This window comes from Callorhinus ursinus, unplaced genomic scaffold (assembly GCF_003265705.2).
Source record: "Callorhinus ursinus isolate GAN/ISIS: 27379988/994484 unplaced genomic scaffold, GSC_fseal_2.0 scaffold2, whole genome shotgun sequence".
NCBI lineage: Eukaryota > Metazoa > Chordata > Mammalia > Carnivora > Otariidae > Callorhinus > Callorhinus ursinus.
The window spans coordinates 5,714,152-5,730,882 of NW_027397064.1; the positions used below are offsets into that span (position 1 = coordinate 5,714,152).

The 16,731-nt window shown below is 38.9% G+C and overlaps 1 protein-coding gene across 10 annotated transcripts in view; it reads right to left on the minus strand.

Moving 5' to 3' along the window:
* The window catches only part of GIGYF2 (GRB10 interacting GYF protein 2), a 138,357-nt gene that overhangs the window by 38,818 nt on the left and 82,808 nt on the right, over nt 1-16,731 (minus strand). For all 10 annotated transcript variants that reach the window (XR_003211678.2, XM_073877127.1, XM_025889420.2 and 7 more), the window contains 6 exons: nt 16,525-16,713; nt 13,856-14,052; nt 12,715-12,874; nt 5,669-5,835; nt 2,459-2,550; nt 897-1,004 (listed from right to left, as the gene is read on the minus strand). Coding sequence is in view for 9 of the 10 variants with exons in the window: in XM_073877127.1 (XP_073733228.1) it covers nt 897-1,004; nt 2,459-2,550; nt 5,669-5,835; nt 12,715-12,874; nt 13,856-14,052; nt 16,525-16,713 (913 nt within the window). In the remaining variant the exon portion in view is untranslated. The remainder of the gene's footprint in view (nt 1-896; nt 1,005-2,458; nt 2,551-5,668; nt 5,836-12,714; nt 12,875-13,855; nt 14,053-16,524; nt 16,714-16,731) is intronic.

Consider the following 16,731-nt stretch of genomic DNA (forward strand, 5'->3'; position numbering starts at 1 on the left):
ATAACACTACCAAAATGTTTAGAGGAGGAACAAAGATAGAGGCCCAGTCATCAATACTTCTGAATCAAGGTATTAACAAATGTTGATTTCTAGATAATGCATATACCTATGGTCTTAAAAAACTCAGAATATGTCAATAAGAGTAAAAGAGGCAGCATGTTATAATGAAAAACCCATAGACCATAAGTCAAAAGGTCTTCATTTTAGTTCTGTCTCTGAAGTTCTCTGTGTATTATGTCAACTGAGTTCTTTAGCCTTTCAGTGTATCAGTTTATCCATCTGTAAACTGGCACCTTACCGCCTAATGTGCCCACCTCACTCGCTGGGTTAGGACTGAAAAGAGAAATGTGGAAGGTTTTGGTTAAATCGGACAGTAAAGTTTTTAAGACAGTCACGGATACCTCTGAAGGAAGTACAGCAAGTACTGCCCTGAATGATAATCTGAAACTACAGAAATTTAAGACTTTTAGCATAATTTCCTTTTCCTCAGACTTATCTTAATGGCTTTTGGGTTCTGAAAAATTTTTACTCTGTGTGGCAGTGTATCTTTCTTGAGATCTCATGGGTGAAAAGGAGATTAAACATCTAGACTATAATTTTTTTTTGCTGGTTCTGTAAGAATACATTGCTTTCCCAATATTGTCATTATTCTGAGGTTCTGATTTGAAATTTATCCTCTATAAGTAAAAAGATCAAAAATGTTTTATTGCCAGCTTAATTACTATTTTTAAAAGCTATATTCTGGTTTTACACACAATACACACATATGTGTCCTGTGTGGGTATTTTGATACCAGAGTTCACACATTATACTAAAATTTCCTTTCTTCTCTTTAACACACACACACACACACACACACACACACAGATACGACACATCATGGAATGACCACCTACCTCATTTTCAGAGCCTGGAACTGTTGGAGAAGAAGTGCCAACTGTTGCTGCTGCTGCGAAGACAGGGCTGCTTTCTGCTGCTGAGCCAAAACCTGTGCATATTGTTGTCTTCAAAAAATAAAATAAAGTGTAACCTGTCTATGCACATTTAGTACACTTTACTGATACTGAAAGACAAAGGTCAGTCCACCACCCCCCAAAAACATCATTAGAAATAGCTATCAAATAAATCTTAAAAATTCTTCATGATAAGGATAGTTACACAGAAAATTCTCTACTTCATTCTAAAAAGAACTGAACTTCTAGATAACATGCTCAAAGAGGACAGCAAAAAAAATTTACAAAATGTCAAAAACTGTCAAACTCCCCAAAAATATCAGAAAGCAAGTGAAAAACAGATTTGAATAGCTTCTTTCACATGAAGCACCTTTCGCAAAAATAAAATCACTTGTATAAAAATTCTGAAAATTTATGTTTCAGCTTGGAAAATTTTAGGTTAAGACTTTTTCTCACGGGGCGCCTGGGTGGCTCATTCGGTTAAGCGTCTGCCTTCGGCTCAGGTCATGATCCCAGGGTCCTGGGATCGAGCCCCGCATCGGGCTCCCTGCTCAGCTGGAAGCCTGCTTCTCCCTCTCCCACTCCCCCTGCTTGTGTTCCTGCTCTCGCTGTGTCTGTCAAATAAATAAATAAAATCTTGGGGAAAAAAAAAAAAGATTTCTCTTTCCCCAACTGGATGAGAGGTAGAAAAATTTTTTTCTGTAAAGAGCCAGACAGTAAATATTTTCAGCTTTGCAGGCCACATGCAATTATTCAATTCTGCCACTGCCGTGCAAAAGCAGCCGTAGACCACACACCAACAAAAGCGTGTCGCTGTATTCCTATAAAACCCTGCTCATGACAACAGAGATCAAGCCGGTTTGCCAATCTTTGCACCAGATGACAGCAAATCTTACTACTTCTACCAAAGGGACACATAATCTAAGTGATTCTGCCATCATTCCACACCAATGCTAACAGTATAAATTTTTACTTCTTTCCTGCCCTCTCATCTATGTTTTTTCACTGTGGCATTCAAAGTTGAGCTATTTAGGAGGCATTTAATTCTTAAAATGCTTTTGTTTCTTGCTTTAGGAGCTAAAGAGCGAAATTCTAGTTATGTGTCATTTTCTGCAAATTTCTGGTATTTAAGAAGGTAAGACCAAACTCCAAATATATAGTGGTAACATGTCACTAGCTAGGTGACTGAAGTATCCTATAAACTTTTAGTTCTCTGCTGTAAAAGGTGAAACTTGGGAGATTTTATCTAAAGGCACTTAGGGGCTCCTGGGAGGCTTAGTCGGTCGAGCATCAGACCCTTAGTTTCAGCTCAGGTCATGATCTTGGAGTCCTGGGATTAAGCCCCCATCAGACTCTGCACTCAGGGGTGATTCTGTGTGTCCCTCTCCCTCTACCCCTCCCCCTACTCTTGTGCACTCTCTCTCAAATAAACTCTTCAAAAAAATGTTTTTTAAATAAAGACACTTTGAATACTGCAGTGCACCCTACTGCGTTACTGCTCTTACTGTATTAAGAACTGCTGGTACTGAAGGTGCTGCATCTGGTACAAGGCTGTGAGCTCCTGCTGCCTGGTCAGTCGTTCCTGGTCCAACTCTCCCTAGGAGTGAAGGGGTAGGGGAAGAAACACCCTGAACAAATTGCAAAGAGCATAAAAGCCATTTACCACATATTATCTGAAAGCAAACTGAATCTCAGACCTTCACTTCCCACCTCCCCTTTACTCTCCAAAACACTCAACTATTACAAAAACTCTTAAAAAACTAAAGAATGCCATCTAGTGGAAAAAGGTGGTGTCTGCATTATAAGAGATTCCCTAGGGTGGGAAAGGGATCCTTGTTTCAGGGGCTGTTCTCTCCTCCTACCCTTGAAGTTAAATGTTGTACTGTACTCCAGAGTCACTACAAAAAATGTATTATTTCTCAGTGTTAAAAGTGGGTGGCTCAGTCGTTAAGCATCTGCCTTCGGCTCAGGTCATGATCCCAGGGTCCTGGGATCGAGCCCCACATCGGGCTCCCTGCTCCGCGGGAAGCCTGCTTCTCCCTCTCCCACTCCCCCTGCTTGTGTTCCCTCTCTCCCTGTGTCTCTGTCAAATAAATAAATAAATAAAATCTTTATTTAAAAAAAAAAGTGATCTGTAAATCTGGAGATCATGCAGAAATTAAGAGACTTAATTGTCTTTTGTCCCGTGACAAAGCTTTCAGAAAGGAGTAAAATTATCTGAAGTTAACGTTACAGTAGGAATTTGACAAGGGCCCATAATGAATATAGACAGCAGCGTAGAAGTATGTCTTGTTAAAGATGCTGAGAAGTTTTACATTAACAAAATATGAAAGAGCTTTGAAAATTATAACTTTCCACCCCTAAATTAGGTGTTTCTATTGCTATTAATGTATCATGAGTTAGAGGGGCGCCTGAGTGGCTCAGTCAGTTAAGTGTCTGCCTTCGGCTCAGGTCATGATCCCGGGGTCCTGGGATTGAGCCCCGCATCGGGCTCCCTGCTCAGTGGAGAGCCTGCTTCTCCCTCTCCCTCTGCCTCCGCCTGCCACTCTGCCTACTTGTGCTCTCACTCGCTCTGTCAAAAAAAAAAATCTTAAAAATATGTACGTGTGTGTGTGTGTGTGTGTGTGTGTGTGTATGAGGTTAGAAAAAATAAATTTTAGTTTGTGTTTCAAGTAACATAGCTGGAATTTAAATTCTGAAAAGTTAAAATTGGGAAAAGAATGAAAGGTGAAATGGAAGATAATAGAAATAATAAAAGCATAAGGGTGACACAGATTAAGGCAAATCATTAGTGAATAGTCTGTATCTTTATCGTACATAGACTATGCTTTGGAACAAAACACTGGATATACAATTTCTTGGGGTGGAGATCATTTGAAATTCGGGGACATTTTTCTTTCCAATTAAATACTGGAGGATGGAAGCTACACTTGGTTAATCTAAAACTTCTACATTTCCGGTGCCTGCGTGGTTCAGTCCTTAAGCCTTCGGCTCAGGTCGTGACCCTGGAGTCCCGGGATCGAGTCCCACTTTGTGCTCCCTGCTCAGCAAGGAGTTTGCTTTTCTCTCTGACCCTCACCCCACTTGTGCTCTCTCTCAAATAAATAAATAAAATCTCAAAAAAAAAAAAAAACCAACTACATTTCAAGGTACATTCATCATAAAGGTGAACTCTCTTCTTATCAGTGCCATTCAGGGCAACAGCAATAATAGCTGACAGAAGCAGAGCTTGCCATGGTTCTTCCCATAACTGAGGCTCAGCCCCTATAACTAGAAGTCAGGAAATGGGCTAGGGCAAACATGACAAGCTCCAAGGGATGAACTTTCAGCTCTGAAACATGCACGATAACTCATCCCAATTTCAGAAAAGGGAAATAGAGCTCAAACTTGGTATATAAGTTAAATATTTATACAAGAAGACACAATTCATTTTTCTTTGGATTTATAACAGAAATGTCAGAAATAATTCCCCTCACTGAGGAATCATCACTGTTCTCCAAATTATAGGAGGTCTCAACCCACCAGTGGATTGTGACATCAATTACTGGGTCAAGATCAACATTTATATGGAAAGGGAGGAAGGGAGGAAGGGAGGGAAGAAAATATGTGCATGGCAAAAAATGCTTTGTGAAACTTGTTTCACAAATATACACATAGAGTTATGAATGTACAGAGTAATGATATAAAACTCACTTATTTTACTACAGGCTGTGGCCAAACAAGTTTGATGCCCACTGTTCTTACCTATGAACCCCTATGACCATAAGAGAGTTTGTGTCCTATTTACCTTGATTGTATAAGAACCTACCACAAGGCCTAGCACAGGCCTTAACTATGTAGCTAATGAATAAATCAATGGTGATTGCTGCTGCAGTGACCCAGTGTTCACACTAAAGGTGTCTGGCTACGGCCACTTCTGACTATAGCAGCCACCCAACACTCCAACCTGGAGAAGGAAAAGTAAGGCACCCACCCATCCAAAGCCCTCCAAAAGGAACTCTATAGGGAGAAGCCCAGACGCAGCTGCAGAGGAGTAAGATTTCCCCTTCAAAGGTATTCCAGTGTCAGTGTACAAGGGAGGTTACATTATGATCCAATTTTTAGTTAAAATACCAGTAACTTATATTTAAAAAAAAGAAAAGAAAAAAGTATTCAATTCAAAATATTCCAAAGCACTAGAATTTTTTATTAGGAACATTTATTTGCTTTAAGGTAAACCTAAAATTTAGGAACTTCATGAGTCAGAAAACAAGAGGCAAAAAGAGGTAAGGGAAGGGAAGGAGAGAAGACTGTGCATCCTAATTAGAGGCAAAAAGGAACTCTAAAAAGTCAACTTAATTGAAGCACAGTAGATAAAGGTAAAAGCTCGAAGTGAGCTTAGAAAAATAAGGAGCCAGAACATGTAGGACCTGATAGGCAAAACAGGATAAGATGTTGTTTTTTATTCTATACCTGCTGAGAAGCTACTGAAGGATTTTGTTTCTTTAGAATTTGGGGGGGGGAGGTGGGGGGAGTGGGGTTGAACACAGGTATTTGAGTTTTGAAAAGATCGTTAGAGCTAAGTATGCAGTCTACAATCCAGACTGCCCATTGCCGTCTCAATTACTTTCAAAAAGTGCAGTTTCTTTCTCATTAGATGCAACATCTGGGTTGTGTTTACAAAGAGAAGCAAGGGTTTCTTCGTCTGTGTTCTGGGTGAGCTGTAAGGTACTTACCATATGAGGAGGGGGAGCTGGACCGGGAGAGAAGGGAACCCTTCCCCACATTTTCATGATATCACCAAGAGGCTGGAAGCTTTCATCACATGCTCTCTTCACCAATAAAGACATAGTAAAATAGCCCGCCTGAAACCATTCCGCCATCTCCTGATTATTGAAGGGACCTATAATAGCACCAATTAAACAGAAGGGCAATAAAAATTCTTTCAGACTGAAGAGGAAAAAAATATTTCCTGAATCTGATCCTTATCCAGAGGTACAACTTGTTTCAGGTGACACCTGTCAAATATTTTGTATGATATTTGAATTTAATCCATCTCCAAAGGTAGTAAAAATAGGGCTTCTAACTACTAATAATAAAACACAACAGAAATTGTTTTGAAATAAGATTTCTGTCTATACATCCCAAATTCTCTGTGGGCTTTAATTATTTTAAGGAGCATAATTGTCTACATCTCACTCAATCTCTACAAATTCATTTATCAGAAAAGTATAATAAAACTGAGAAGAGTATGTTTGTTACTTTACATTACTAAGGCATAAAGAATATAAACATGTAGGGCTAAATGTGCTTTCCTCTAATTTTCATTTTCTGCCAGATTATTAAAGGTTAGCAAAGTATAAATAATAATCTATTAAATTAAGATAATTTACAATTGATTTACCCAGGTATGACTAAATCCGGCCAGAGGCAGGGGTGCAATGACACTCTCAAGATGTTTTTACAATTAAAAATCAAATATTTTATACATAAAATTAACAAATGCACTCTGATCCATAACCATTAATTCATTCATACAGCAGCTATTTACTGAACACCAATTATATGGGTCTAGGCAGTGAGAATACAATACTAAATAAAACAAACCCCTAGAATGTCCAATCCTAGGAAGATGGAATAGATGTACTTGTCCCTGCTCCTCCTGCTAAATTCAACAAAAAACCCTACACATTATATACAAAAGAAGACTCTGAAGAGTAGGGAGAAGGCAGACTGCCTAGAACCTTGGGGCCTAAGAAAACACATAGTGGTGAATTCCCTGACTTTTCATTTTACCTCATGTATCTCAGATTTGGAGAAGCCAGTAACAAAAAACATGACTCAATATGTACAACAATTATATGTTATGTACAAGAAAGTCATTTCAAATATAATATAGGCAGCCTGAAAATAAAAGAACAGAAAAAGATATATTATGCAAGCGTTAAACAAAAAAACAAAACAAAACAAAAAAACAACAAAAAAAGAAGACTAGAGTGGCTATATTAGTATTTGATAAAGCAGACTTCAAAGAAAATTACCAGAGACAGAGAGGGATATTATATATCAATAAAGGGTCAATCCACCAATCCACAAGAAGACACAGCAACTGTAAAAGTGTATGCACCAAACAAAGCTATAAAAATATATGAAGCAAAATCTAGTAAAACTGAAGACAGAGAAATCCCCAATTACAGCTGAAGACTTCAACACCAGTCTAATGACAACTGACAGAACTAGACAAAAAACCAACAAGATTATAGAGCTCAACAAAACCATCAATCAACAAGGTCCAATTGATATTTATAAAACGCTCCAAGGACAGCAAAATACACATTTTTTTCAAGTACCCAAAGAACATACAGCAAAAAGAACTACATCCTGGGCCATAAATAAATCTCAATACATTTTTAAGAACTGAAATTATATATCATGTGTTTTTCAACCACAATAAAATCAAGCCAGAAATCGTTAACAGAAAGGTAACAGGAAACCAAACGCTTGGAAACTAAACACACTTCCAAATTATCCACGAGTAAAAGTGGAAGTCTCTTGGGGGCCTGGCTAGCTCAGGCAGAAGAGCATACAACTTTTTTTTTTTTTTAAAGAATTTATTTATTTATTTGAGAGAGAGAGACACTAGCGAGAGAGGGAACACAAGCAGGGGGAGTGGGAGAGGGAGCAGCAGGCTTCCCGCCGAGCAGGGAGCCTGATGCAGCCTCAACCCCAGGACCCTGGGATCATGACCTGAGCTGAAGGCAGACGCTTAATGACTGAACCACCCAGGTGCCCCAAGCATACAACTCTTGATCTCAGGATCTTGAGTTTGAGCCCCACTTGGGTGTAGACATTACTTAAATGTATTTTTTTCAAAAGGAGAGGTCTCATGAGAATAAAAAGAAATACACTGAACTCGGGGGTGCCTGGGTGGCTCAATTAGTTAAGTGTCCAACTCTTGATTTTGGCTCAGGTCATGATCTCAGGGTTGTGAGATCAATCCCCGCGTCAAGATCACATGCTGTGCGTGGAGCCTGCTTAAGATTCTCTTTACCTCTCCCTCTGCAACCCCCTCACCTCTCTAACTTTAAAAAAAAGAGGAGGGGGGCGCCTGGGTGACTCAGTCGGTTAAGGGGCTGCCTTCGGCTCAAGTCATGATCCCAGGATTCTGGGATCAAGCACCGCATCAGGCTCCTTGCTCAGTGGAGAGCCTGCTTCTCTCTCTGCCGGCCGCTCCCCCTGCTTGTGTGCATGCTCTCTCTCCTCTGACAAATAAATAAAATCTTAAAAAAAAAAAAAAAGTACACTAAACTGAATGAAAATGAAAATACATGTATCAAAATTTGTGGTACACAGTTAAGTGCTGAAAGAGAAATTGATGATACCAAATGCTTACATTAGAAAAAAAAAGTCTTTCAAATCAATACTATAAGCATGCACCCTCAAGACCCTAGAAAAAGAAAAGCAAAATAAACCCTAAGAAGAAGGAAAGAAATAAGAGCAGAACGCAATGAAACTGAAAACAAAAAAACAGTGAAAAAAATCAATGAAACAAAACTGATTCTTTAAAGAGATCAATAAAATTAACAAATCTGTAGCAAGACTGACAATGACAAAAGAGAAATGAACAAGTCACCAACATCTGGAATAAAACAGGGGCTATTACTACAGAACCTGCAAACATCAAAAAGAGAATAAGGGAATACTCTTAACACATAGATTTGACATCTTAGATGAAATGGATGAATTCATCAAAAAACACAAACTACCAAATCAACCCATATTAAATCAGTAATTTAAATAGCCCCTGTAACTATTAGGGATATTGAATTTGTGGTTTTAAAATTCCAAAAAAACGGGGCATCTGTCTGACTCAGTGGGCAGAACATGTGACTGTTGATCTCAAGGTCGTGAGTTCAAGCCTGGCCCATGTTGGGCATAGAGCCTACTTTAAAAAAAATCCCAAAAGAGAAGTCCCCAGATGGTTTCACTAGGGAATTCTACAAAACATTTAAAGAAGAATTAACACCAATTGTAAACAGTCTTCCAGAAAAAGAGGAGAAGAACTAATTCCCAGTTCATTTTATGAAGCTAATTACTCTGATACTAAAATGAGACAATGAGGATACCAAAAAAACTACAAAGCAACATCCCTCATGAACACAGACACAAAAATCCTTAACGTTACCAAATAGGATCCAGCAATATATAAAAAGAGTTATACAGCATGACCAAATGGGGCCTACTCCAAGGATGCAAAGCTGGTTCAATATTCAAAATGCAATCAATTTAATCCACCAAAGTTGCTAAAGAAGAAAAATCACAGGATCCTATCAACATATGCAGAAAAAGCATTTGAAAAAACCAATACCCAAAATCTCAAAAAATAAGGTACTTCCTCAACTTCATAAAGAGCATCTATAAAAAGCCAGCAGCTAGTATTACACTTAATTATTTAAGACTGAATGTGTTCCCCTTAAGATAGGAACAGAGGAAAAACAAGGCAAGTATGTCCGCTCTCACCCATCATATTGTTGGAATATATAAGGCAGCAAAAGGAAATAAAAGGCATAGATTGGAAATGAAAAAATAAAACTGTCCCTATTTATAGATGACAGTAATGTCTACAAAGAAAATCCTATGGAATGTAACAACAACACACTCCTAAAACTAATAAATGAGCTCAGCAAGGTCAGAGACTAAAGACAAACACCCAAAATTCAATTCTATAGAGTAACAATGAACACAAAGACATTGAAATAAAATTTACAATTACTCAAAAAAAAATCAAGTAGACATAAATCTTTTTTTTTTTTAATTTTATTTATTTGCCAGAGAGAGAGAGAACACAAGCAGGGGGAGTGGGAGAGGGAGAAGCAGGCTTCCTGTGGAGCAGGGAGCCCAATGTGGGGCTCGATCCCAGGATGCTGGGATGAGCCAAAGGCAGACATTTAATGACTGAGCCACCCAGGAGCCCCTCAAGTAGATGCAAACCTAATAAAGCATGTGTAGAATCTATGCTGAAAACTACACAAGTTCATACACTGGAAGACTCAACATGGGAAAAATGTCAATTCTCTTGAAAATGATAAAGAGGTTTAACACAGTTCCTATTAAAATCTCAGCAAGATATTTAAATACAGGTTTTTGAATACATTTATATGGTAAATATAGACAAGACTATTCTAAAATTTATATGGAAAGGCAAAGGAACTAGAAAAGCTAAAAAATGTTTTTATAAAAATAAACTAGGAGAAAAAAAAAACCGGGAGGAACCAGTCTACCCAATTTCAAGACATTATATAGCTACAGTAATCAAGACTATGATATTGGTGGAAAGAGAGACACACAGATCAGTGGAACAGAGGAAAGAACACAGAAACAGACCAACATAAATATGCCCAACTGAATCTTGACAAAGGTACAAAAGGAATTCAAAAGAGGAAAGATGGCTTTTCAACAAAAGGTTCCAGAGCAACTGGACATCTATCAGCAAAAAAACTTTGATCTAAGTCCCATTCATTACACAAAAATTAATTCAAAATAGATCACAGAGTTGGGGTTCCTGGGTGGCACAGTCAGTTGAGCAGTCTTGGTTTTGGCTCAGGTCATGATCTTGGGGTCACGGGATCAAGCCCCACATCGGGCTCCCCACTCAGTGTGGAGTCTGCTTGAGACTCTCTCTCTCTAAACTAAATAATAAATAATAATTAATTAATCTTTCAAAAAAACGATCACAGGCTTAAATGTAAAACAAAAAACTATAAATTATTTTGGAAAGGAGATTTTGGGATCTGAAGCTAGAAAAAGAATTCTTCTGTCTCAGACCTAATACCAAAAACACAATCCATAAAAGGGAAAAACTGATCAACTGGACTTCATCAATATTTAAAACTTTTGATCTGTGAAAGACTCCGTTAAAGAGGATAAAGAGATACAGACTGGGAGAAAATATATGCAAACTACATATCTAATAAAGGACTAGTATCTATATATAGAAATCTCAAAACTCAAAGGTAAAAAAAGTAAACAATCTAATCAGAATACAGGTTAAAAAACATGAAGAGGGTGCCTGCATGGCTCAGTCGTTAAGTGTCTGCCTTCGGCTCAGGTCTCCCTCTCCCACTCCCCCTGCTAGTGTTCCCTCTCTCACTGTGTCTCTCTCTGTCAAATAAGTAAATAAAATAAACTATGATATACCCATATCAGTGATGTACTTCTCAGTTAAAAAAAAACAAAGAAACACAGGGGCACCTGGGTGGCTCAGTCTTAAGCGTCTGCCTTCGGCTCAGGTCATGATCCCAGGGTCCTGGGATCGAGCCCCGCAACGGGCTCCCTGCTCGGCCGGAAGCCTGTTTCTCCCTTTTCGACTCCCCCTGCTTGTAGTCCCTCTCTCACTATGTCTCTCTCTGTCAAATAAATAAAATCTTAAAAAAAAAAAAAAACACTACTAATATATGTAACCACCACCTGTATCAATCTCCTGAGAATTATGCTGAGTAAAAAAAAAAAAACATTTTTCCATTTGATGGAAATAGATTCCATTTATGTAACATTCTTGAAATGACAAACTATAGAAATGGGGAATAGATTAGTGGTTGCCAAGTGTTAAGGGAGTAGATACGGATGGGAAGGAAATGGATGTGGCTATCCAAGGGCAACATGAGATGGAAATGTTTTGAATCTTGACTATATCAAAGTCAATATCCAGGCTGGATACTGTACTACAGTTTTGCATGAGATTACCAGTGCGGGAAACTGGGTAAGTAATACATAAAATCTCTATTATTTCTTACAACTGCATGTGAAGCTACAATTATCTTAAAGTAAATTTAATTAAAACACACACCCATGTGTTTTAATTAAAACAGAGTCCTCAACTTGGAAGCACACTTTGTCTCTCCAGTTGCAATCTCTAAAACATCAAATAAATGCTTTTGCTTGTTTTACCAAAAACAAAACAAAACAAAAAAACTCACACACACACAGTCCTGATCCCATGCACCTTACATTCTACAGAGATGTAAACAGATCATGAATAAATATATCCAGAGCCAGGCGGTAATAGATGCTATGAAGGAGAATAAAGGGAAAGGGTAAGGGGACTGAGTGTGGAAAAGGAGTTAGTATGCTGGAAAGAAGTCACAGGGTACACTTGGTAAAACAGTATCATGAAACTGACACTAACATAGTCAACCAATTTCACGTTATAATGAAGATTTCAAAAGCAGAAATGAAGAATCAACAAATGTCTTTTATAGCATTTTCTCCCCATTCTAATCTAACTTGTATTAGATTAACTTATAATATGTACAATCCTTTCTCCCACATTTTTAACAGGTCTTTATCATTTATGATGTCAACTCCACTTCAGCAAAACATTCAAGTAAGGTCTTCCAAGACCGCTGCCATCACCTTTTTATGGGAGGGAAACTGAAGTACAAAGAAGATAAAGAATTCAGCTGCCTAGTTAACCAGCTGGGTAGCCAGAATTCAGGGGTCTTGAGCATTTTGTTTACATCCCTATTATATTAGTAATCAACATTCCACCTTGTATTCATCAAATGATTTCCAGTGGACTGCCCTCCCCCCTCCAAAATTGTAAAGTACCATGGGAGGAACCTATAGAAATGCCATACACACACACATACACACACACACACACACACACACACAAAAACCTGTAAAAATGGACTGTTTTCAACTACTATGCAAATTAACATTAAATAATGACCATCTTACAGAATCTAGAGGTAATGGCTTCAAGTAGAATGGAACAAGCTACCTTGAATTTCTCCCTGAGGATCTTTGTAATACCACTTCTGCATTGCTTCATGCATCAATGGAATTGAGACTCCCTTAGCTCTGTGCTCTTGCAGTTTAGATGCCAGTCTCTCATCATCTAGTGCACTGTCTTGAAGATAAGCCACCATCTTCTCAGCTTGCTAATAGGGGGAAAAAAAAAAAGGATTGAGGAAACAAATGATCCCAAATTAATACTTGAACACATAATAAAAATGCCTACCTTTCTTGAATGACTTGACCTGTGAAAGGTTATTACTGTGCAAGAAATATGGCAGGCAACCATTTATTTCTTCCAACAAGGTCATATAATATGTACTGTCCCCATTTTATGGAGGGGGAAACTAAGGCCTTGGGAGGTCAAATCTTGCTTCAAGTCTCAAAATTATTAAGCAAACCAAACTGAGATTGAAACACAAACTGGTATGGATGAATGCCCAGGCTTCTAATCAACACACTAGTAAGATTACTTTTTAAACTAATAAGCCATTGGTAAATCCTGAAGCATATAAACTAAACCTGTCAAAACATGGGTGTGAATACAACAAAGACTCAATACAGTTACAAATAAAATCAAGTTTTACTGAGACACTGCCCTCCTTTCTTTCTCTCTTCAAGCATTTCCTGCCACCAAAAACCACCCCACCCCGAAAGAAAGAGAAATTCTTCTATAGAAAGCAAGCTATCATTTACTTTACATATAACAAAGGTATATCTAATCTTAGGAAAATCTAGAGACATAAATAAAATGTTAAAATCCTGAGTTTAACTATTTTCCCAGTTATACTTTAGGCAAAAAATGCAGAAGACGCTATGCCCATCCACAGCTGCTTGTATTTGCCATTTTTGGCATTCCATTAATTTCCAAAAAGAAAAAAGAAAAGCAAACAGCTAAGGGCAACCTCAGAAGAGAAAAATAACTTGACACAATGACTACTACATAGCAGAAACTTATAAGCATGAAATGATTTGAAAGACAATTACTCATACAAAAAAATACTAGATTTACAAACAACTTTTCCAGTACATAAAATCTAGCAAACAGAAGTTCCATTTCTGAACATTCATTTAATGCTTCCAAATTTTATGGCTGCTTGAGAAAAAAAGGGGTACATGATTTTTACCTGCTCCAAATGTTTGAGACCCTCTTCATCATCTGGCTCTGTGGAAACACTGCCCATCCCAGGCGCACCTACGACCGGCGTTTCAACTGGCCGGGGGGCAGGATTAGGATTGGGAACAGGCGGTGGAAGTATGAGGAGAGGAGAGGCTGTATCGGAAGGAATCTGTGACAGGGGCTGCTGGACATCAGAAACCAATTCTAAAGGAAGAAAACACAGAAAGATGAAAACCCTTTAAACTGTACAGACTCCTATGAAGAATGTATCATCAAGTTGAGCCATTCACTAAATGGGCTCAACAGAACTATGAATGTGTCAGGAACACTGCCGATACTGCTTATGGAGAAGTGTAATATTTCTCCCTACAGTGACGGAAGTACCTCTACAGAATGACACAACCTAAGGATTAAAAGGTATCTACAAGGTCCTTCTACGGTGCCCGCCTGTGTCACTAGAGCATCCGCCCAACAGTTAAACGTCTCCCCCTTGAAAACAAACAATCGGTCTAATCCCTTCTTTATAATAAGTCTCCATATAGCAGACCATTAACAAAGCACTGCAAATCTTCTCAAAAATACCGTAACTCATCATCAAAACTTTGCTTACACATATCTGCAATTATCTTGAATAAATACCTATTTCAGGTGATAATTAATGTAATTCAATACAGTACACTCTTTAGGATAATGAAGAGTATTTGGGAGTCAACCTGGACAGTGCAGGAAGTTCTTCTCAGTAAGAACACAGGCTGCAAAAGAGGTTCTGTGCTGGTCCCTATTTCTAGCCTCTCAGTATGCGGGCTAAAGAAGGGAAAGGGGATGGGAGTAATTAGATACAAATGCAGTTTCCCCTTTGAAACCTTGTTCGTTCAATTACAGACAGCTTCTCCAAATTCCTGTTCCTGTCCGGAACTCTTTCCTTTCTTTGCCAAACTTCTTAAAAGAACAGTCAATATACCACCACCCCCCACACCTGCTACACTAGGACTTCCACTTCTACCCTCCCAAAGAGAACAGTGCCTTAAAGTCCCCAAATCCAATGGCTTTTCCTAGTCCTCTTCATCTGACCTCAGCAGCCCAATCCTAAACTGAAACCTCCCTTCCTTACTATCCCTTCACTCTAGGCCACTCTTGCCTCTGAAGATTTTCCCTGGCTACTCTTTACCTACCCTCTAAAAAAAGGAATTTTCCCCTAGATGACAAATATACACATGCTTTATCTCCCTTCCATTCTTATCAATCTGGAGCTTTAATCTTTAATGCATATCTATGAATACACATTCTGGACTCCATCCTAAAATCTCCTAGAATAAGGTCCCAGGCATCTACATTCACGAGAATGAACCACAGGTAATTTGGGGGCACATCATAACTGAAAAATGACTACTAATATCAAACAGGTCTCAAAATGGACAAGTCCCACAGTGCCTGACAGACATTCAAATACTTGAATTCACTCACTAAGCTTTGTTCTAGACATAAAACTCTGAAAAGATATCCCTGGTTTAAGCCCTCAAAATATTAGTCTATTAGGCAAAAAAGATAATACAAGCATATCTTTATAATATTGTACTGCTATACCAGGAATGGTGCTGGTTGTTTAAGAAACAAGAGAAGATCGCTAACCTAGCTTGGGAACTTGGGGTGGGATGGAGTTTCAGGCACAGAGAACAGCATGTGCTAAGGCAACGAGACAAAAAAACAAGGCACATTTCAGGACCTAAGAGGCTGTGAGGCTGGGGAACAGAGTACAAAGGAGACAGAGATGGCACTGAAACCGTACGGAAGCAGGCAGATGCCAGGTCATGCAAGGGCTCACGTGCCATGTTAAAGGTGTGATTTCCTATGGTGACTCAACCAATTAACCCTTCAACATCAAGCATTACAATGTCATTTTTAACTATGCGCAAGAAGAAACACGGAAGTAAACATTAAAACTGCCTACTAAGCTATATGAGCAAATTAAAATCAAAACAGTATCATTGGAGAAGGCGATATACTTTAAGCTTATTCTCTAGCAAAGATGGTAGGACTTCCACAGATCCATCCATGTTCTTTTTGGCCTCTTTTGGAACAACAGCAATTTGGTATGCCTTCTGGACACACATCAACCACTATATGAAAGGAAGATACCTGTCTGATGTGGGGATCAAATTACTGCAGAGGATCCTAAACCCTGTCTGCTCAACTGATGCCAAGGTGGCTATGTCATAACACCATAGGAAGTAAGATTCCTGAGTTGTACCCTTGCTTCTTCTAACTCTGTTTTGGTGAATTCTGGGAAGAACAAATACGTGGGAAACACCATCTGACGGGGTTTACTGGTAAAATAATCTAATCCAATAATTTACCAATAGGAGAGGTTCTACAAGGCATAAACAGAAGCCCATCTTATCAGTGATCACTGGCCTGCCTGAGGAGAATCCTGTTTTATTTTTTTTAAGATTTTAAAATTTATTTACTTGACAGAGAGAGACACTGCGAGAGAGGGAACACAAGCAGCGGGAGTGGGAGAGGGAGAAGCAGGCTTCCCACTGAGCAGGAGCCCGATGCAGGGCTCGATCCAAGGACCCTGGGATCATGACCTGAGCCAAAGACAGACGCTTAACTGACTGAGCGACCCAGGTGCCCCCAGAATCCTGTTTTAGCTTGTCTACTCTCATAAATACATACCATCCCCTCTGCTGGGCACTTTGGTTGGTAGGCTAGTTTCCGTCTGACTCTCTTCCTCAGCTTTTTCCGTTTGCTCAGTTTGGGGTTCCTCTTTCCTCTCAAACTGTGGTGCTTCCTGAGGCTGATGGTCTGAAGGAGTACCTGGTCTAGCAGACGATGAGGAAGTCTGGGATGTTTCCTCACTAGCTTCTGTAACGTGAAGTATTC